This window comes from Argentina silus, assembly GCF_951799395.1.
Source record: "Argentina silus genome assembly, chromosome: 3".
In the NCBI taxonomy this organism is placed as follows: Eukaryota; Metazoa; Chordata; class Actinopteri; order Argentiniformes; family Argentinidae; genus Argentina; species Argentina silus.
Window position 1 is genome coordinate 15,715,083 of NC_139657.1, and position 23,760 is coordinate 15,738,842.

The following is a 23,760-nucleotide window of genomic DNA, read 5'->3' on the forward strand; positions in this document are numbered from 1 at the left end:
CTGAGACTTGCTTCTGGGGTTGATTTTAGCTTAGAATGTTTAACTTATTTATATTTTGCCATAGAGAAGCAGTGCTCATCTGCCAAACACTGCTGCTTATATGGAGCCTAGCTCAATAGCCTCTTAGCTCTCTCCACAGAGAACACGGGGAGAGTTTGTTTCCTCTCCCTGTCAAGCCTACTAATCCTGCTGCATTGTCTGTGTTAGCTAGTGGGCTGCTCCCTCTGCCTTTGTTGTGGTTGTCAAGCCAGTTTCTCTCTCCTACCTCTGTGTGGCTCTCTGTGCAGCTCTCACTGGAGAAGCAGGAAGTAGAGAAAAAAACACAGCCAGCAGCTGATTAAAACAAGGAAGTGAATGCGGCCGGAACAGAGCTTGAGCTCAGCTGCTAAAGTGAAAGTAGAGCAGAGGATTAGAGATCTCGGGCAGCTGTGCTAAGGAAGTGCTAGCTAGCAAGCTAACATATCCACTGGCTCTGCACTCTCACACAGCCAGTCCTGCAGAGAGAGAGAAAGAAAGAAAGAAAGAAAGAAAGAAAGAGAAAAACGAAAACGAAAACAGAGCCTGACTTATATACAGACCATCAAGCACACACTGGAGCTGAGCTTCACACGGTAAGCCCCACAGGGAGGGAGAGAGAGAGAGAATGTGTGTCTGTGTTTGTGTGTGAATCGGAGGTAGAGGAGATAGCAGAGGGGGAAGGTGGGTGGAGGAGGAGTTTTATGTGCATTGAGGCCCTGTTTTCTGGTGGTTGTTTCTGTCAGGAAGGGGAGAGAATACACAAGCTGAGCCCAGGAGGGGTAGGCCCCAAGGAGAGAGAGGAAGAGAAAAGACAGAGGGCTTGGAAGAGAGAGAGTAGAAGAGAGAGGGTTTGTGTGCAGCTCAGGCCCTGCTGTGTGTGTCAGGCAGGCAGCTCGGGTTGTCTCCATTCTTAGCCTGCACTCCCGCAGAGTGAAATAAAAGGAGGAAGGAGAGAAGTGAAAGACAAAAACAAGTGAAGCGTTAATAGGTCAAGGCAGGACAGAGGCAGGTGGAGCATAGCGAGAGAGAAAGAGTGTGTGTGTGTGTGTGTGTATTTCATCATGCTGAGGATACACACTCAGCACTGTTGTGTGCATGCGTGAGTGTGTAAACAAAGAGGGTGTGTCCACTTATCTGCGGAAGGGTTATTTCAAGGAAGTTATGCTGCTCTTTTGTGTCGTGTGGTGTTTGGAATTCTAAGACTAGTCCTGGACTTCTCAATACATTTCTCCTGTGCACATGTGAAATTAGTGCAGGGAATCTGACTTCAACACTCACTACATAACCTTTCTGTGTCTGAATACCCATGACCAGGACTTTTTTTTTCATTTTTAATCTGTCCACTGCTCTGTTGCAAGGTTTCTTAACCCCCTGACGACTATGACTGATCAAGAGGAACCCTGGAAAGGAAGGATGGGAGAGGAGGAGGAACTTCCTCAGATGGATGGGTCATGTGATGCGTGTGAGCCCGACGAGGCCCAACCAGCTACACAGGTGTGCCACACCTGCAGCTTCGCCTTTTGCCCCAGCCACGCTGAGAGACACACAGGCAGCACGCACCACCAGCTAACACCTTACGGCCAGCAGGGGGCGCATTGTCAGAGAGCGGGCACGAACAGAGACACAGAGGGAGAGGCAGGGGTGAGGATGGGGAACGTAGGAAGGGTACAGGAAAACATGTCCTTTCTAGAGGCAGAAATACAGGGCCTTGGGGCAAGGGTACTGGAGATAGCAGATCAGGGAGTGGCAAGGATAGACGAGAATGGGGCATATGGAGGGGACATGGAACATGAAGAGGGGGCAGGGGATGCCAAGGCAGTCCAGGCTGTAGGGGCTGAGGTTGAGGGGGATGAGGAGGGGGAAGAGGCCAGGGCTGCTCCGGAGGCAGGAAAGAGGGACACAGTGACCGTGGAGAGACTGCGCTGTAAGGAGCACGGCCAGGAAGGCTCTCTCTACTGCAAATTGGACGAGAAGGTCATCTGTGTGGTGTGTGCCGTGCAGGGAGAGCACCACGACCATGAGATCATCACCCTGCACGAGGCCTACGTGTGGCAGAAGGTGAGTCGCACAGATATGACATCACATAGTACTGTAACACTCTATTTTAGTGAACAGACATTAGGCACGAATAAAAGTTTGCTTTCTACCCAGTCCCTCAAAACACACGCATACCCACACAACAATATTATTGGGGACAAGGTTGGCCTTGAAGTTAGGGACGCTAGAAAGTTCAGTTCAGTTTAATTTATTGTCTCAGTTGGGAAACTTGGCTTGCAGTCAGGAGTCACAATTAAAAACATACAATATACAAATACAATATATAATTACAAAGAACAGAACAATCATGGAGGTCATCCATTGATGTAAAGTGCTACCTTAACATGTGCAAATTAAGCAACTTTATTGCACTGGTAATGAACAAGCTTTTACTCCTATTACACTTAGGAACCACAAGGTCCTGGTTCAATCCCCGAATGTGAGCCGGTGATTGGAGGGTTGCTGAAACCATATCTAACTGGCGAGCTACTACATGAGTAAATACATGAGAATAAGAAATCACTGAATAAAGGCCTAATAAATGGCTAGCAAAACCACTAAATTGCTAGCAACTTATTAAACCCTTATAGCTACAGCTACAAATTAGTGCCTAATAAGAGTTATCCACCATAAAGCGTTGTTGTTACTACTCCATGAACATTAAGACTTTCCGTCTTTCAATTGGTCAATATGTTTACAACTTATAAATAGCTTGAGCTGTGCTAGATTTTAACAACAGATTGTGCTTCATCCTGAAGGAAGACAGATACTTGCCATCTGTAGTGCAAGGTGTCTGTGATGCAGCACAATGTTATTTCTGGAGAAAGTAAATTGGCAACACTTTGTGTGATTTCCCCTATGCCTTCTACTGTAAATGATCAGAATAACATATACAGTATACTGTATTTTCTGTCCTATTTCAATTCAAAATGTAGTTTATATGTTGTCTGTATATCCTCTTCAACACTTCAACACTAATAGCTCTCGGGCTTCACGACAACTCACCAGGGCCCTGGAAGAGTTTGAGATTCAACATATGTTTTAGAAATAACAATGTCACATGATCACGGAAATGACACCATGACAAGGGCTCACAATTATCTAGCTCTATAAATAATCATTTGTATGGAGACCACGAACATTAGACATTGAGTATGATGAACATATTCCAGTGTCCGTTTGGCTTTAAATCAATTAAGGCATACAGCTTCCCTTCCCAGATGGCGTTTTACTCCAGGCGTTTTACTTTTTTTTTTTTTAACTTTTCATGAGTCACTGGCTGCACCAACCACACACAGTGGGCAGAGGGGCTAGCAAATTAGCATAGGTGATGTGCAAGGCAGAGAATAACACATCCTCACTTAGAGTTTCAACCACAGAAAACATGATCATCACTGTCAGAATCAGATATAATCAGCACGCTGAGGGATTCCATCTCATTGTATCATTGAATCACACCAATTCATAAGTTCGGAGTTACATAGGTAATCAGGATACACATTTTCCACACATGAATACTTTTAATGCTCAAACTATTGTATTGGGTATTACTGCATCTGCATTTACCAGTGCTACGGTGGATGCTTTGCTTGATGGGCAAGACACAATACATGTTGGCCTAGGCAGACAGGCTGGCACACTAGCTATAAAATGTTAATGCACTGTGCTAAGAAGTAATGATCCAAGTGATCATCAGTGTTAAGGCTACAATGTAGCCACAGTTCAGTTGTGACAGAGCCATAATTCACTATAGCTATCCAGGTCATTGTCAGATAACTGAGTCACACTCTTACATAACTGTTGAGAGGATGGGCTAGATGAGGAAGTCACACCAAACAGCCGCAGGCTTGTATACATTATTCCCTGTAAGACCTGCAATATAGCCATCTACAATGCCATAGTTACCCTCGTGGTAATACACTCTTGTCATGTGATCTAGCTTGTATTATCGTGAGAAAAGAAAAAACACATTGTGTAGTGTGTAACATTCCATAAAAAAGCCCATTTGAGAAAGTGTCATATTATACAGAACAGACATATCATATCATCACCACTGTGTGATTATAGATATCTCCTTGTTGTCTCCTGCAGAGCAGGGACGGATACGACCTGCTGGGCTGCACACAGCAGATGGCCGAGAAGATCAAGACCAAGTGGACCCACCCTGAGGTGAGCAGCCACAACCGGAGCATTCCAACACAATGCATTCATTCTCGTTATTTCCGTGCTGTACAACCTTGAGTTCCATAACCGACACACATCTGTATAGAATTAGATTAAAAGGGGTTAGAGTGAGATTAGGGTTAGGGTTAGGGTTATGTAAAAAAAGAAAAAAACGAGGAAGAGTACACACAGGAGCCAATTACTCCAATCCTTACATACAGTACTGTACGTTCATTCAGTTCCAGTCGCTGGGAGTTCAGGGTCGTTGATTCTGTAAGAATCTTGGGACATGTGACACCACCACCTTCTAAACCTCCTGCATCTTATTCTAGACGTCAGTGGGTGTCCTGGGCTTGATTCAGCAGCGCTGTTGTCTTTTTATTGGTGTATTTGTTCATTTGCTTATGAGAATCTCCATTAGCTGTTGCACTACTCTTCCTGGGGTCCATACACACAAATGTTTCTCAAAAAGACTAGAAGAGAAGTAGTCAATTTCTCCTTAACCGTCAGCCAGGAAAGACTATCATGCCTGATGTTGATATTAGTTCTGTGTGTGCACTTAAGGGCAAGGCGTGCTGCTGTTTTGAGTCAGCTGCAGCTTTGCTAGGTCTTTCTTTGCTGCACCTGACCATATTACCGGACAGTAATCAAGATGGGCCAGAAGACCAGAGCCTGAACGACTAGTACAGTTGAGCTTTGTGTCAAAAATGCAGAAAATCTTCTTATAACAGACATACCTCTCCCCATCTTCACAACAACAACTTTTGTCAATATGACTTGACCATGATAACTGACCATCCAATGTTAGTCCTAGGAGTTCAGCTTTTTTAACTTGCTTAATGGTCACACCCTTTATGCACAACTCTAGCTGAGATTTAGGTCTAATAGAATATAGTTTGGAACCAGTCCTTGATTTTAGTCCTGGAGTTTAGCCCTACACAGAAATTACAGTGTCATTCAAAGTACACTGAGTTCTTTGTTTGGCTGGGGTTTTATTCATTGGAAACGGAATAGGATACAATATAATACAATACAATAGATCCTTCCAGGGCTGTTGGTTTCTATAGGAAAAGCAAGTAGGTTAGTTGTTCTCCCGATCAAAGTTGTCCAGTAGACCAATTTAAAACACACCACAACATCCAGTAGAGTTTTTTTTATTTTTTTATCCATGGTCGACATTGTAAAGGATGGCTTTAATTCCATCCCAAATGGACTTGTCTGGCCACGTACTGCCACTGAAAATAACATTACGGTACACTACGGTACACTACAGTACACCACAGACGACATCAGGGAGCTGGAGCTGCAGAGAACTGAGAGCTGGGTCAGAGCTAAGTAGCCAGGTCTCATTTATTTACCATCTACAGCAGTGCACCTGGCCTCCAGCCACCCCTGCACCCCTCTGGTTCTGCTCTGTCATTACATAACTGTGTTTCCGTGAGAGGACTAGGACATGGACATGGGAGCGTAACTCTGAACCCTCGGAGATGTGACCCGCGGCACAGCGGCATAATATACAGGGTTAATTTGAATGCCCTGTGAAAGGTAATACCCTGTCCCAGCACGATGTGCATTATCATACTGAAATATCAATGCTGCCCCAAAGCCTTCCTGGACCTTTTGTCTCCGTCTTCCCATTAGAGAGGTGTAGCGTGTTTGGAGAAAGCACTTTCCTTTTCACTCACAGGGGGGACGTTGTCAGAAACCACTATGGGGATTTGTCAGTGTGTCCTCTCCGCACTCTCAAATGTCACCTTAGCACATCTTATTATGCATAACTTGTAGCCATGGCTACAGTGGCTGCTGGCGAGGAAGGAGAAGTTTGAAGAGTCTTAAGGGAATTTAGGAGAGAAAATGTGTATGTGTGGACATGATAAAAAGGTTTAACCCCTAGCTGGTGTTTACTTATTACATCTACCCTGCTTAATTATGTTCTGTGCCTCAGGTATGGGGATTTTAATCTTCACATCTCTAAGCTCATATGGGGGATGGAAAATAATACATAAAATACAGGAATGCTGAAACTCCATAAATATTAATGGTTGACAGAGGATTATTAACATGGGGGGGGGGTCTAGCTGTTTGTGTGTCAGTCTGTCTGTCTATTTATCTATCCCTTCACTGAGCACGCAGAGAGCTAGGAACAATGCGCGAGGCAGGGGGGTCAGACCAGGGCAGCAGGTAGTCAGCATATTTACTTCTCTCTCATATTTTATTTACTCTCTCTCTTCTGCATAATGTTGTCGGTGGCACACTGCCTGCAGTGTTGCTGGCTGCAGCTTCAGAGAGGGACCAACAGCCACACACACACACACACACACACACAAACACACACACACACACACACACACACACAAACACATACACCATCCGGCTCTATCCATTTTCCCTGCTTCATAAAATCTACACGAGTAGTAGACACATTAAAGCTGTCACAGGGAGGCCAGGAAAAGGCAGAAATGCATGAAAAGACTAAGCTGCTGGGTTATTTCTCCTTCTCTCCCTCGTTCCTTCTCTCCCTTGCTCTCTCCTTTCACAGCATTTTAATTTAATTACCTTATGTATCATTACCCAGGAGCTTACTTAGCTGATGTTCCTTCACAGTCTATGAAAGGCACAGGGCATTGAAACCCATGCCATTATGATGCCTGGGGACCGTCTCCCGCTTTACTTACTTACTTACCCTCGCTTTCCCCCTTTTACATTACTGGATTTCTGCAAAAAAAAAAAAAAAAAAAAGTAAATTAAAAGTGTTACCTCTTTTGACTGTGTTGAGTTAGTGTGTCATTTGGAGAATCTGATTGCTGGCACAGAAATGCCGATAAGGGACAGAGAGTACAGAATGGGATTTGGATCTATTTAGGAAAGTGTTCATTTGGAACCAGGCCATTATAGCCAGAGGGAGGGACAGACAGTTCAAAGCCATTTGCTCCTAATGTTCCATTAATGCTGTTTAGCCTTTTGAACACATTAGACCGTGCCTGTGACTGGGTCTAAGCAACAGGCCTTAGTTGGAGTGAGTGGACCTGCATAGAAAGTTCAGTGTACGGACTTGAACTATTTAGAAGCTGTTTACTGGCAGTTTTGCAGCTGACACTGTCCTTATTTCCTGTTGATTGAAAGTGGCATTTTTGGTTTGTTGTTTCTTGCTTTGATCTATTTGGGTCCCAGGAGTCCTGGCGCTGGGTTCACATTCTTTATCAATACTAATGTGTAGCACCACCTTGTAGATAGGCAAACTCAAAGGGGTCCGCTGTGTATCGTTAATTCCATTTGAATGTCTAGACATTTGCAGTCATGTGCATAGCACTCACACGGAATTTCAAAGAAGTTAGCTATATTTAGTATACACAGATCATTTTCCTCATTCCACTTTGACCATTCTCTTCTCTGTTTTCTCTGTTTAGCACCCCCCCCCCCCCCCCCCCCTTAATGCCTCTCTTTCAGTGGCAGAGGTCCTGGCTGTAGCCCATTGCCATGCTCTTGCATGCCCTGTCCCCTCCCTCCCTCCCTCCCTCTCTCTGCCCTTGTTGAGCCCTGTCCTCGCTGACTCTCAGGAGGCCCCAGTCGGAGGCCTCATCCTGCACCGGTGTTGTAAATGAAGATTAGCACACATCGCTGCTGCCTCCCCCCTCACTATCAGGACAGACACTCACCAGAGCCCCATCCCAGAGAGAGAGAGGTCCAAGGGCAGAGGGACCTGCTCCACAAACAGGGCGGGGCTGAGTCGGGAGCTTGCCCCCTATCTGCTGCAGGGGTCGTGGGCACGCAGCAGGAGATGACAGCAGGCTGGATTGAGGGCCTGGAGGATGGAAGGGGTAGTGAGAGAAGACCATGAGTGCTTTTTTCCATCACAGACATTGTGTAGGCTGAAACAGTTTGAGAAGGAAAACTTCAGAGAAGTAAAATCACTATGTGCCTTCCAATTCGCTGTGAGTTGTTTCGCTATGAATCTCAATAGCCGGCTTTCCACAGCAGGGCTTACAGCCTGTGTGCCAATGCGTACCAAGGCCAATTGTTTTTCCACAGTCACTCCTGGGCTTCAACAGGGCTTACTCCAGGCCTATTTAAAGTTCTGTTTAGCCTCTTCTACCTCTTTGTCCTTATGAGGCCAAACAGAGCTAGAGGCACGGTTTAGATCCATCATCCAAGTGCTTTAGTTGGCTAGCAAACTTGGGTGGGTGGCAAGCATAACCCAAGTTAGCTCGTTGTAACTACAAAATCTAATACAACAAGTACAATTGTCATAAAGTGCTTAAGTTACCAGAACCTGTTGGGAAATCTGATAATTAATCGTGTTGCTAGTGTCTCCATAGTTCGTCACCTTACGAACTGCAGAAAGTAAACAGTAAAAAGTAAACTGTAAATCATACAGGGCAGGACTAGAAAGCCCAACTGTGGAATTTCAAACAGTCAGCTCGAAGCACTGAGCACTAGTAAGCTTTGGTACGCACTGGCTCCGCTGTCGAAAAGCGGCTTACGAGTGATGACTATGTCCCCACCCCCACCACCCACCCCCTGACATCCAAAGAAAGTCAATTAAAAATGTTACCTCTCTCTCTGTTGGATTAGTGGGTAATTTAAGAGACTCTGATTGCCTATGCAAGAAACGGAAACACACCTGATAACCCGTTGGACCCTAAGGGCCTCGGCTATGTGAACGTCTGTACAGGCTGTCAATGCCAGCTTCTCCTCTAGAGCACTGAGGGAGGGGAGGGTCTAGTAGGTAGGTCCTGGGTGTTTTGGGAGAGAAGTAGTAGCGGGGGTGGGTGTGGGTGGCGTTGGAGGCGGCGTTCGTCTCAGCGTGGGGGCTACTTGGCGAGGTGTCGTATTCTAATGAGTCGTAGCTAAAGAGAGCCTCGCGGGGTAGAGGGGAAATGGATTAAAAGAGAATCTCAGTAAGCAGTTCAATTGCCTGAAAAGCCAAACAGATGGCTCGCTATGGTAGAGAGCGCCTCTGAGGTCTCTATCTGTAGAACTGGATGCCATGGAGGAGGGCCTTCAGAGGAGCCGCTGCACTGTACACCCGCTAAGACATGGCAGGGAGGAAACTCATTAAAATGGCACTCAGAGAGATGCTGTAAAACCCCCCCAAAAAAAAAGAGATGAGTTTGAGATCTGGCTCTCTTTCTCCTCATCTCTCTCTCTCTCTCTCTGTCTTTCTCTCTGTCTCTCTCTCTCTCACACACTCTCACACACACACTCTCTCTCTCTCTGTCTATGTGACCTCTATTGTTTTACCCTGACATCCTCAGTTCTACATTTATGCACTCCGTCTCTGTCTTCCCGGTTTTATGTATGTATCTCAATGATTCATATGCCACAAAGGTAGTTTCACTCAAGTTCAATTTAAATGACAGTAAAGTGCACTTCACTTACTGACTCTTACACTTAGTCCTTCTCCTTCCCCATCTCTCCTTTATTCTTCCGATCATCCCCCCACCCCTTTCACCCCTTCCCCTTCTCCTTCTCCCTCTCCCCCCCCTCTCTCTCTCTCTCACTCTCTTGCTTTCTCCTCTGTCCTCCCTTCTCCCTCTCCTCTCTCTCCCCTCCATAGATGTGCCCAGATGAGTTGGAGGCTTATGTAGACAGTCAGTTTGATGTGCTGCACAAGCTGGTGCGTCTGGAGGAGAAGAGGACCCTCCATCTGGTGGACCTGAAGGAGGCCTTCCTAACGGCCGCCGCCGCTGAGAAGATCGCAGAGATCACCGTCCACACCGAGCGTCTGCAGGAGGAGATGGCCTGCATCACAGAGCAGCTGGGCCAGCTGGACCAGGCCGAGCGTGAAGAAGCAGCATCTGCCGCCGCAGGAGCCCCAGGCCTCAGCCCCAGACCAGCGGTGAGCCCCCTCCTGTGCCTTACAGTCACGCTCAAAATAGATTGAAGCCAAGCTATATCTATCTATATAGGGGTTCAGTGAGAAATGTAGCTACGACACTACAGGCTTTTTTTGTTGGGAAGTAACTTGAGTAAACTATGGCACCACCAAGTTACCATGGTAACTTGTTGGGGTAGGTTTTTAGATGTACGGTAAACATGTTTTGCACTCATGGGCCGGGGGCTTAAGTGTGACTATGTTTGTCTTTTGGCTGCTTGCCAGTTACGCTCACATGAACACCCACCAGCTAGATAAACTGTACCTTCTCTTTTACATACTAGCCCCTGCCAAGGTTAAGTTCTCATACTTGCATACCATCACTCACTCTTGGCACACATGAATTATGTTTACATAATTACATACACAGAACACGCATACACCCACACATACACACGCACGGATGCACACACATACACACACACACACACACACACACACACACACACACACACACACACACACACATTCCCTCTCTCGTACTTCTCTCAAACACTTAAGAGAAGGCTCCTATTACTTACAGGTCCAAATTAAAAGATCCCACTGGTCCATTTGTCACCTGCTGTGGTGTAGACGCTGCAGGCAGGCTGAGTGTTCTGTCCCTGGTGGAGCAGTACAGGCAGGGGGGACGGGGGACTGTAGTAATGGCTGTAGCCGCGGTGCAGATTGCTTTTCTAGGTGAGAAATGGGCCCGTTGTGGGCCGAGTTCATTAAGGCCCTAATTGAATACCGATGGTTGCCCTGTTTGTTCTCTCGTGTAAGTCACTGCAGCAGTGAGTAATGTACACAGTGACTTAGAGACATCTAGGGGAGAGGGAGAGGAAGAGAGACGTATCTGCCTCACCTACTCTGGCACTGAGGGACATGCATGCATGTGCATCTGTGCGTGCACGTGTGCATGGGTGGGTGTGGGTGTGTGTCTGTTGGAAAAGTCAGAGAGGTGTGTGTGTCCATAAATATATATGAGCCAGAGGTAGAGATGGATGCCCCTTGCATCAACTTAAAGGGATGGTTCAGCCTATTTTCATGTTTAGGTGAAATATCATCTTACCCTGAGTTGTCCTCTTAGGCCAGTAGTGTAAGCTTCTCCTGTTCTTCTTTGCTATCGCAGCACAGTAGCTGATGCAGTAGCTTAGTCTCCAATAGACAGGATTCCGACGGACCCTGAGTTAGCATTGTTTAAATTGCATACATTGCAAATTGCATCTCGTCAGAAAAACGTCAAACAAAGCGTGCAAGTTGCACTTGAAAGGATTTATTGGCATTGCATACGATTGAAAATAAAGTAATCACAAGTCTCAAAATCGATTTGCTCAGAACTGGAACTAATTGTCCTCTTTGTAAACTCACAGTCAGGTAGCTTTGTGCTTTGCCGTGGGCGGTGTTTTCAACATCAACAAAACAGCATGACAGATTTTTATGTTCCTATGATTGATTGATTGATTGATGATGTGAGCAATGATGTGAGGTCAAGTTAAAAGGACTGCTGTATATACAAATAAAATCCAATGATAAGCCCTTCTCGAAGTCAAAGACTCCCAACCCACAGACTCGTACAAGACAATGGTGGGTGCGGAAACTATCCCTAGAAATGAACCGCAGAGCAGAGTGTTGAACCAAGTCTAATGGTTTAAGAACCGAGGCTGATGCATGCATGTAAATTGTGTCACCATAGTCGAGGACAGGGAGGAGCCTCGCCTGGACAATCTTCCTCTTATTCTCAAAGGTGAAGCAGGACTTATTTCTATACAAAAAACAACTCTAACTCTCAAACTCGTTGTCAGTCTAACTCTTCGATCAGTTTCCAAACATGTGTTTTAAAGGACAGTTTATCATCAATGAAGATACCCAGGTACTGATAATGAGGGACTTGTTCAATTTGGGCTCCCTTCAGGGTACAAATATGCAGATCACTGTAATCAATATTACAGGATGTAGAGAAAAACATGAACTTAGTTTTGTCCTCATTCAGCACCAGCTTAAGATCAACAAGTGATTTTTCAATAGAATCAACTATGCTGAAGGCCAAGAATAGCCTGCTGAGGAGTAGACAGCAGTTTCTTCAGCATAAAGATCTAATTTACAATTGTTCATGGACAAACCAACATTATTTATGCAAAGAATCAGAGATCACAATTTAATTTATAACTAGGGAAGCAACAGAGATGGTGCTATGCCCAGTCCTAAAACCTGACTGGTGCGCATTTAAAATGCAATTAATTCATTTTTAGGAGTGCATCTGAGGATTGAAAAGGGATATTTTAGCTAAACAAGAAAGCCCGGAGATTGGTCAGTAATTATTTAAAGCGCTGGGATCACTCCCCTTATGAAGGGGAAGTACATTGGCTGCCTTCCACACTTTGGGAATGGTACCAACGAGAATTGTCATGTTAAAAATGTGAGAGAGAGGTTCAGCTATTAATAGGTCAGAGCTGCAAGAGATACAGATCAAACATGTCAACCCCTGTGGACTTTTTTAACATCAATCTTACACAACTCATCAAAATCCTTGGTAGAAACCAGTGTTGGCAAGTAGTTACACTACATGCAGCTCAGCTGTTAGTTTAATTACATTTTGCTGTAGCTTGGTGGTAGTTAAGCTAAATTCAAATCTCATGTTTTCAGTAGTTAATCACAACTCACTACATTCCCCCCCCCCCCCCCCCCCCCCCAAAAAAAGTAATTTAACCATAATTCCAGGCCTTGAACTTCATATTTCCCTACTATTTCTTCCCTCACTGCTTCCTGTCTCCCAACTTTGCTCCACCTCACCACTTTTTTCTCTCTGAGAGTGTTTTCACTTGTGCACCTTATGTCGTACAGGCTGGTCATCTGTCGGTAACTGATTGGGATGTGTTGGATGAAGTAGTTTCTATGTAGTGAACTACTTTTTCAAAGTAGCTTTAGCTTGACAACCTATGTTTCTCTCAAGGGTAGCTTTAGTGTAGTTCAACTTCTTCCCTTCTACAGTAATTGGTAACTTAGTTAAATACATTTTCAGAGTAGCTTCCCAACACTGGTAGAAACACAATGGATGGACAATATAGGGAGCTGGCAGCTATCAGGCTATCAATCTTAAACAGCATACCTAGCCAGGTTATCAGTCCTGTCAGGGATATTTAAATCATTGTTTCTTTCAAATAGGTAGCCGCAGAGATAAAATCTTGGTCACTTTTTATCTGTAATGATGTTTGAATTGGATAAAACTTTTTGAGGTAAAGAGGAACAGGAACTATTGCATTTTAGTGATTTAACTGCTTTCCGAACTTTAGTTGGGTCACCACTAGAATCAGCGATAGTGTTTAAATCGTAACTTGATTTAGCCTTCTTAATCATGGCAATACATCTATTTCTGAGCTGTCTGAAGGATAGCTAATCAGTAGCTTAATCAGTAGATCTAGCCTTAGCCCAAGCTAGGTTTCTTTCCTTGATTAATTCAGAGAGCTCAGGGGAGTACCAAGGATGGCCTCTATTCTTGATTCTCAACCTTTTAACTGGAGTGCTAGCTTATGGCCTGTCATTTGAGAAATGCTAACTCAGGATCCGTCAGAATCCTGTCTATTGGAGAGAGGTAGCAAAGTACCTCTATAGAATATAGAGAACAGGAGAAGCTTTCACTACTGGCCTATGAGGACAACTCAGGGTAAGATGATATTTCCCCTTAAGATAGGCTGAGACATCCCTTTAAGCACAATCTAATAACAGCAGCGAGTTTCCTTTATAGCGTCCTGTATTCTCTGATATAGTGGTTCAATCTAATCTACTTACAAGATGTAAGAGATGCAAACTGCAGATCTAGGCGAGGAAAGCAACATCCACTCTGTATGAATACCAACAGTCCACTAACCGCAAACCACACTTGCAAGAGTAAGAGAATGCTAATACACCTTAGGATGTAATATGTTTTTATCCTGATCATTATCCATCCATAAACCTCTCTCTCTAAAGAACGCACCACATAATTGAGGTGAATCTACTAGCTTTAGGTCATGAAAACAAATTACCGCAGCTTTATGCGTAATCCTCATACTCTCCTAAAACACACACACACACACACACACTAGCCGTGAGTGAAGTTCAGTGGTTGGATGGAGAATGCTAAGGAGTCGTCTAACAGGAAGGAGGGCTGATAAAAAATGATCTAGCTGTTATGGCAGTTGCTGTGTACATTTATTACAGAAATTCATGGGCTCCTATTTTGCAGTGTAATCTACAGATCTGTCATTAAATCAATAAAGAGTGCCGGTAGCTAAGCAAGGCTACAGCTGCACGCTGCGTCTGTCGGCCAACCACTGCTGACCGTGATAACTGAGCACAGATCTGTCACCCAGGAGGAAATGGAAACCTCTTAGCCTGCCACATGTCATACAAACACCACACATAGACAGTACACACATAATAAACACATTCACATACGGACACACATGCACACAAACTGTATATATGAAAAAATTCTGCACTGTTAGGCACTCACGATACAGCAAAAGCTCACTGTAGTACACACCCAAATAATATTTTCCGCACATACATATGGGCACAAAGAAAACACATAAACACACATAGATTGTACACATAGAAACGCAATGTGCACTTGCAATATGAATATACCGCCACACTTTTATAATAATGCAGACAATAATACCATCCACCCATATAGACAGACAGTCATGCACACTGACCCTCTCTCATGCTTCAGTGCTCCAATACACAGAGAAACACATTCCATTGACGTGTGTGTGTGTGTGTGTGTGTGTGTGTGTGTGTGTGTGTGTGTGTGTGTCTGTCTAACACGGTGGGCTCATCGATGTGTAAGCTACCAGGGTGCCTGGCAATGCCTGAAAACAAAGTCTAGTCCTTCATTAGCCAGTCATTAGCTGCCCTTTGTGCTGACCTGGGTTTGACCCGGGCCTGACCTGGGTCAGAGTGAACAGTAGGAGGCTGATCAGGGACAGCATACCTCCTGGCTCATGAGGCTTAGTCTGGAGTCAACAAATCACTAATCAAAGCTAGTAATCCCATTGTCAAAATTGGAGACTTTATGCCCAGTAGTAGTGAATATGTACATGAGTATTAGGAAGAAGCCCTCCTCCAAAATCGTTTTCATAGGCTTTGTTTACGCCACGTGTGGCATTACTTAGACCTGGTAGATGAGGGAGAACTGAAATGCAAATCTTTCTCCTCAGCTGTGAGAGAGCACAAGAGGGAGGGGCTGCTGTGCTCATTCACTCACTCACACACACACACACACACACACACACACACACACACACACACACACACACACACACACACACACACACACACACACACACACACACACCACTGCGCTGGAGGAGAGAGGGAGAGATCTCTGTTTTCTATTTGTTTTTTCAATTTCTTTATGGATGATAAAGTTGGGAAAGTGACTGAAGCCTGAACTGTTTGCCAAGATAGCACCAGACTCCTACGTACAAAATCTCTAGATTTCTAGCTGACTTTGCGAGCTTGCTTGTTTTTTTTTTGGTTCTTTTTTAAAAACCCTGCGAGTACACGATAAGAAAACTCACGATTAGTCCTGTAGGGGACGAGATGATTCTTCGCATCCCTAATGCCCAGCATGTACCATATATCTGCACCCTTTTTCAAATGCACACATTCAAATGCACATATCTATCTTTCTTCTTTTTGCCTTCTTTTTAACAAAGAAGAAGAGAGAACAAGGTTTTCTGTTCTATCTGTCTTCCTTCTAATCATACTGACCTGGTGGATAGAGAGCAGGACCCTCCAGGGGCACCTGCAGTGTGAGCCTCCTCCTCCTCCTGGTCTCGCTGTATCACAGGGCTGATAATGGTGCTAATTCTCGTTTGAGCAGTGTCTCCCGTCAAGGCTGCCGGCGTTGCTGCTGCACCATGCTTATTACTCTCCTCTCATGTGCTGCATACCGCCTCAGAGCCCCTCTTAGATACACTGTTACTGTCTAACAGGGGCAATGAGAGGTTGCCGTATAGAGTACTCGTCGTAGAGAGTAGGCGCGTTGGAGGCTTTTCTTTTGATCAGTGAAATGTGATGTCGTCAGCTTTGTGGAGGTTTGCCAACTGTGTACAGCATCTCCTGAGTGTGTTGATGTGTGTCTGTGTGAGCGTCTCCTCTAGCACCTGAGTGTGATAGGCCCCTCACTTATTAACACGGTTCTCTCTCTTGTCTTTTTCAGCACGACATTGAGGCCAGGCCAAGGTAAGACTCTAGATGTGATTCATAGCTACCCTTTTTATAGCAGCTGGCCCAGCACAGAGAAAAAAGAGACCCTGACAATCCCCCGAAGTGAGGTGATTTTACGATGGGCTACAGGGGAGAGAGGATCAGTATGCGGCACGCTCACTCTCGCACACACACATGCACACACACACATGCACACGCACACACAGACACACATACACCTACACACACACACACACACACACACACACACACATACACACACAAACACACATACACACACACACACATACATACAAAGAGAACTTGTAAAGTGTGTCCCCCTCTCTCCTTTGCCTTGGTCCCATCCTGTCGTATGTGTGTCACGTCGATGTGTGTCACACCCAGCCAGGCAATTAGTGCCTCTCATCTCTGAGCCTGTTGGAATTAGACGCTCAGTGAGGTGACAACCTTTCTGCTCCAATCAGAGGGGCACAGAGAGTGGCCACAGGGCTGGGCTGCAAGGACAATGGGGAGTCACTGTCTGTGCACTTGTCTGTGTGGTCAAGCTGCTGTAGGATTAGAGGGGTCAACCCAAGCCCTCAGGTGGGACAAAGTAACCTAGTCTGTGCTGCACTATACTTACTACAGCAAGTTGTGTGCGTGTGCCTGTGTTGTGAGTCTGTCCGTCTGTCCGTCTTCCTGTCTGTCTGTCTGTCTGTCTGTCTGTCTGTCTGTCTGTCTGCATGTCTGTCTGTTTGTCTGTCTTTTTGTCTGTCTGCATGTCTGTTTGTCTGGAGTAATGGATACTCTTTAGTAATCACACATGTATTGATCCACATTGACACCGTCTCTGCTCTTTGAGATGAGTGGTTTGCTGCTGTGTTCTGCCTTTCTGGTGTTTCCCTCTGGGCATTCATCTCAGAGAGTCCTCCACTCCTTTACACACACACACCATCAAATCTTGGCAAATGTCAGCCACAGTGTCTCCAAGATACATCCAAGATGGCGCCGAGTATGACTGCCGTGCTTCAGGCTCCTGAACGACAATGCAGCTTTTTGCTTATTTTATTGTTATTTTGTATTATTTTACCTTCTAAAGTAGCCTGCTACCTTAGATATGAATATGTCACTTATTGTCTGTCACTTATTGTCTTGTCCTTACCTCATTGCACTACTGCATATTTGTATTATTTGTATTTTGTATGCTGTATTGTCAAGGAACCGAGCCCAAGAATTTTACTCCCTGCACTCGTGTATGAGACGAAACTTGAAACTTGAAAAAGAAGAGAGAGTCTTTATCTGAATGAGACTTGTGATGAAAAGAAAGGTTACATGAGAAAGGTCCTATCAGGCACAAACAATCTTTGATGTAAAGGTTCTGTAGAATTGCTGAAGGTTGTATCAGTTGTATGCCAAGACTAGGGGTCTAAGCATGGATAAATACCATGTCAGACCCCTGGCTTTGTCACATACTGTAGGTGTTGGTTGAGGAGTTTGGAGAGGAACTCATATCAGTATATGTGTAAGTGTTTTGGTTTTAATGACCATGGTCAGTCACACCACAAAGCCAGCACAATGGCTGTAAGTAATGGCCTTGCCAACATTACTGCTGAATCCAGGAATCCAGTACTCTGGACCAGATGGCTGTGGGTTTGGACCCCAGGGGGAGGATAGAGCCACTACTGCTCCGCCCTTGGCTAAGGTGAACCCGTCACATCCCCTTCCCATCCCACTCCATCCAACCTCATCCTCATCCCCATCCCCATCCCAGCTCGCTCAGACCTATCCTATAAAAAGCACAGGTTACAGCTCCCTCCCTGGGTACAGGCATCAGATAACAACGAGATATAAAAACGAATTAAGTTGTAATGGATGAGGACGGATGAGTGGGGGTTAATGTGACAGAGAGAGAGGGGGCGTGTTGCTAGGTTTTTATCACTGTATGGAGGGTTCTAGCATTCAGGTCTTAATGATGAAGGGAATATACACTCACCGAACACTTTATTAGGAACACCTGTACACCTTCTCATGGTGGAGGTGGTGTAATGGTGTGGGGAATGTTTTCTTGGCACACTTTGGGCCCGTTAATACCAATCAATCATCGCTTGAATGCCACAGCCTGTTTGAGTATTGTTGCTGACCATGTGCATCCCTTCATGGCCACAATTTACCCATCTTCTAATGGCTACTTCCAGCATGATAACGCACCATGTCACAAAGCAAAAGTAATCTCAAACTGGTTTCATGGACATGACAATGAGTTCAGTGTTCTTCAGTGGCCTTCTCAGTCACCGGATCTGAATCCAATAGAACACCTTTGGGATGTGGTAGAACGGGAGATTCACAGCTTGAAAGTGCACCTAAAAAAATCTGCAAGAATTGCGTGATGCAATCATGTCATCATGGACCAGAATCTCAAAGGAATGTTTCCAACATCTTGTGGAATCAATGCCATGAAGAATTGAGGCTGTTTTGAGAGCAAAGGGAGGCTCAACCCAGTATTAGTATCGTATTCCTAATAAAGTGTTTTTTGAGTGTATATATAGGGAAAAAAGATCGGAGGAGGGAGAGAGAGAGGTGTGGGAGAAAATGAGTAAAGAGTGGAAGAGGTAAAGGAATTTGGAAATGGGTTGTGTGGACAGGGAGGAGTTACACACGTGGGAAATGGGTGGGAAGAAAGAGGTTGGGACACAGAGAGAGAGAGAGAAAGAGAGGTGATGATGATGGAGGGGGTAAGAGGGAGAGAGAGAAAGAAGGATGAAGGGGGGATGGACAGAGAGAGAGAGGGGGGGGGTTGTTTGGGGGTAATGTGTAATGGGATCCAAGCAAGAAAGTCTTTACAGAGCAGAAATACTAATCCTCCCTGTCTGAGCTCTGTATTGCTGCCACAGTGAGCACCGCCACATACTGTACCCTGCATCCTCCACCCACCCTAACCCCACCTTAACTCCCAAATATGCTCCTTGCTTTCCCCAAATCCCCCCTTTACATGTATCTCCCAAACCCTCCACACTCCCAGCAGGTGCCCCACTCACCAGCTTCCATCTGCTGTGTGTGTTTGTGTGTGTTTGTGTGTGTTTGTGTGTGTTTGTGTGTGTGTGTGTGTGTGTGTGTGTGTGTGTGTGTGTGTGTGTGTGTGTGTGTGTGCATGCATGTGTGTGTGGGTGTTTGTGGGTTTTCGGGGAAGATGAGCAGACTGAGGTCTATATGCTAATGGGGTAATATGAGATTCAGTCTCTTATTGAATCGATTTGTAACCCACACAGGGACCCGCACCCCGACAACATCTCATCTCTCTCTCTCGCTCTCTCTCTCTCGCTCTCTCTCTCTCTCATCACCCCTGCCACTACATTGAGAGACATTGATTTGGTTTACCATCTTCATCCCTGAGCCCCCTTTGATAGCCAGGTCCTGTGTGTGTGTGTGTGTGTGTGTGTGTGTGTGTGTGTGTTTTATAACCTGGCTCGCTAGGGGAAAGGGAAGCAACATAAAACCAGATGGATTTGGTAAATTATAGTTATTTTATTAACAAGGAACTTAGATCGTTTTATAAAGGTAACAAGGGTGACACAGAATCGGCGGCTACTACAAAGGAAAAAGGGCCGGCAGGGGCTGTTCAACTCAAACAAACAAATATAACCAAAATAGAGCTCATAAAAGGCGAGCAAAACCTAAACGTTCATTATTCAAACAAAACCAAAGCGAAAACAAAACCTCACTGGCCTAAAGCAGCGGACAAAACTTAAATACAGGCAAGAACAGCCACCTCTACTCCTCGAGTGTCTAAACAAAAGAATCCACTACTAGTGGTGCTAATCAGTACAACAAAACTAATCTTGGCCCAATTTTCTGTAACAATAATAAATAATAGTCGAGTGCGTTATGCACAGTATTACAAAACAAACCGAAATCTTTCTAACACAAGTCTCTACCAAAGTCTCGCAAGGGAACTGTTCAAACACACACAGCCCCCTGACTGACAAGCTGGCCCCACTTGTATACGCCCTGCGCTGGGTCCCGATAGCCGCGCTTGTTGGGACGTATCCAATCTGGATCCCCGCTGGCGATACCGACGGAGTGGGCGGAGCCTCGGAATCTTGTAGCACACAGCCTGCTTGACAGCACAACAAGAGACATACACGGGCAGGGGTCAGGTGTGGCCGTAAGTGTGTGTGTGTGTGTGTGTGTGTGTGTGTGTGTGTGTGTGTGTGTGTGTGTGTGTGTGTGTGTGTGTGCTGCACTGATCAATGGACGATTGGGAGAGGCATCTACAGTCTACACACCCCCTCAAAGCATCATGGGACAACAGGGGAAGGGGCATAAAAGCTTTTATTTCACAAAGAAAATACTCATAGGCACCCCAGAGACATAGAAAAAGAGAGAGAGAGATTCCAATCGAGGTGAATGTGTTTCTGTCTCTAAACGCTTAGCCTTTTCAAGCTCAACCCTTCTATGAACATTCTGATGTTCTCTGGAAAGAACACTCACTCTGTGTTCTTTGGCTCACAAGAGGGATCTTCCCTTCCACCTTCTCTCTTTGTTGAGTGTTTTTTGTTTCCATATCATTGCCATCATCAGATAAACTGCAAAGAAAAACAGACAGGGTCTCAAGACGAGCCTTTCCAAAAACAAATCAGATAAGCTTGAAAATACCGCCAGCTCTATCCGGTCTGAGATTGGGGAAAACACGTATCTGTTCAGCATTGTTGGGTGAACTGTTTTGCCTTGTCGTAGGCAAAACAGTATATCACAATGTATGTTTAGTTTTCAGAGATTATATTTCCCTGAATCCCCATTCTTGAGGTCAATGACTACAACTCTGAAAGGTAGCATCTCTCCATGCTATACACTAGCCATAGCAGACAGGGCAGACATTGATGTAGCTGTGAGACTGCTTTGGCTCACAGTTTTGGCTCACACCTCCTTTGGCCATCACTGCTGCACTGGAGCAAAGAAAAATATCTGTGTCTATAAGAGTTAGGGTGGTGTGATGTGTGAAAAAGTCTGCTTAGCAATAGAGGCTTGCTGGGCATATAAATCATGCAATGTAATCACACTAATATGATAACGCGCGCCAGGGAGTCTGGCACTTCTAATTATGATACCGGGTCCCGCCATGTATTCCACCATCATTCCCGTCGCTCTGCAGTATCTCTCTAGCCCATATCCCCTGCTTACCTTCCTCTACCTTATCATGCATGGGACCTAAACACATACACACACACGCATGCAAACGAGGGCGTGCACACACACGCACACACACACACTCACTCTACCGCTCACTCTGCCTTATCATGCATGGGACCTAAGCCTACACACACACGCATGCAAGCAAGCACACACACACACACACACACACACACACATGCAAGCAAGCACACACACACACCACACACACACACACACACACACACTAGTGCTCACTCTGCTCCATCATGCATGGGACCTGAGCAGACTGGCGTTACTTACGGGAGTAGTGATAAGAGCTATTGGTACAGTAAGCACTCTCAGCAAGGCACATACATACACACCAATACACACACACACACACACAAACACACACACAGACTAACACGCGCACACACACACACACACACACACACACACACACACACACACACACACACACACACACACACACACACACACACACACACACACACACACACACACACACACACACACACACACACACACACACACACACACACACACACACACACACATACATACATACATACATACATACATACATACACACACACTCTACACTCTATTTCTCATGCATGGATGAGGGGGGCTGTTATCGTCTTGCCTCTTGCTGTATGATGGAGGATAAGAAGACTATGGCGCCTCCCTGGTGGTTGTTAGTCGACACCTTACATTTAGAGAAGGAGAGGGACGGGCGTGGTGTTTTTGACCATTTGGCTCAGCTGAGTGAAACTAAAGCTGCCTCCCTGAGCCTCTTGCCCTTCAAAGGGTCACACAGATGGCTGGAGGAAGAGAGGAAAGGGAGGGGAGTGTGTGAGTAGAGTGGGTAGAGGACATAGTACCAGTCCCTGAGATGGAAGTAGGGAGCTGGGTTTCCTCTAATGAAATATTTACATACCCCAGTGAGAAAAACAGGCACTGCAGCCCTGCTCTTCCCTCTTCCCTGCTGTGTGTGTGTGTGTGTGTGTGTGTGTGTGTGTGTGTGTGTGTGTGTGTGTGTGTGTGTGTGTGTGTGTGTGTGTGTGTGTGTGTGTGTGTGTGTGTGTGTGTGTGTGTGTGTCTGGTCTTTTGTGTGCTCCTCCTGAAGACTAATGGCTGTGTGTGTGTGTGTGTGTGTATGTATGTGTGTGTCTGGTCTTTTGCGTGCTCCTCTTGAAAAGACTAATGGCAGTTTGTTATCTCCTAGTGATTCAATGGAATACAGAAAAGGTAATTTTAACACTACAAAACCTCTGATAGCCATCTCAATGTTACATTGGGGGTTGCTATAGCAACCAATACATTTTACTTTTCTATTTTACTCTGCAGCCACTCTGAAGAGATCTGGACCATTATTAAAATCTGGTCCCTGGCTTTCCCCAAATCTGAAACAACGTTTAAAAAAAACTAATGTGCCAGACAGTAATGTATTTGCAAAAGGGATATGACAGAATATCTCTCCTTTTATAATGGATCCTGCCAGAGAGGAGCTTTCTGATAACTTTGATTTATGCGAGGATTGAAAACTAGAACAAAGCCTACAGGCTACAGGCTACCTTAGATGTTGATGTAGATGTTGAAGGATTTCAGGTTTGTGTCATCCATCCATCTATAGAGCTGTGAATAAGTGGGAGTGTAAAGTGCTCATCTCACACTGTGGTGTTGAAGGATCTGGTTACTGTTTGTGTCAATGATTACAGCCTTAAATCTGATGAATTGTCTATCATGTGCGTGCGTGCGGGTGTGCGTGCGGCCGTGCATGTCTTAAAATGAACGTATAAAATCTTGATCTGAACCCCAATTTGTAATAGACATTCCAAATAAAGGAAAAAAAAATTGTTTATTTAACAAAAGTGGTTTATTTAACAAAAACTCAGATTTCATGTGTGCAAAAATATGTGAACCTCTTCAGTCAATAGCTTGTGGCACCTCCATTAGCAGCGATAACTTGGAGTAAACATCTCATACAGCCACTAATCAGTCTCTGACATCTGTTTTGAGGGATTTTTGCCCACTCTTCCTAACAGAACTCAGCCAATTGAGTGAGGTTTGAGGGGCGTCTGGCATGAACTGCCCGCTTCAGGTCCTGCCACAGCATCTCGATTGGATTTAGGTCAGAACTTTGACTTGGACTTGGTCCAAAACACAAATCTTCTTTCTCCTGAGCCTTTCTTTGGTAGATTTGCTTGAATGCTTTGGGTCTTGTTGGAAGAACCATTTTCACCCCAGCTTTAGCTCCTTGACTGATGGCTTGACGTTCTGTTCAAGAATCTCCTGGTATTCCTCAGAATTCATGGTCC

The 23,760-nt window shown here is 45.2% G+C and overlaps 1 protein-coding gene across 1 annotated transcript in view; it reads left to right on the forward strand.

Annotated features, from left to right (window-relative positions):
• The first annotated feature begins 358 nt into the window (after positions 1-358).
• Positions 359-23,760, forward strand: part of trim44 (tripartite motif containing 44) — a 36,990-nt gene continuing 13,588 nt past the window's right edge. The window contains exons 1-5 of the mRNA XM_083665759.1: positions 359-611; positions 1,377-2,076; positions 4,147-4,224; positions 9,776-10,057; positions 16,284-16,306. Of these exons, the coding sequence (XP_083521885.1) occupies positions 1,399-2,076; positions 4,147-4,224; positions 9,776-10,057; positions 16,284-16,306 (1,061 nt within the window). The 5' untranslated portion in view covers positions 359-611; positions 1,377-1,398. The remainder of the gene's footprint in view (positions 612-1,376; positions 2,077-4,146; positions 4,225-9,775; positions 10,058-16,283; positions 16,307-23,760) is intronic.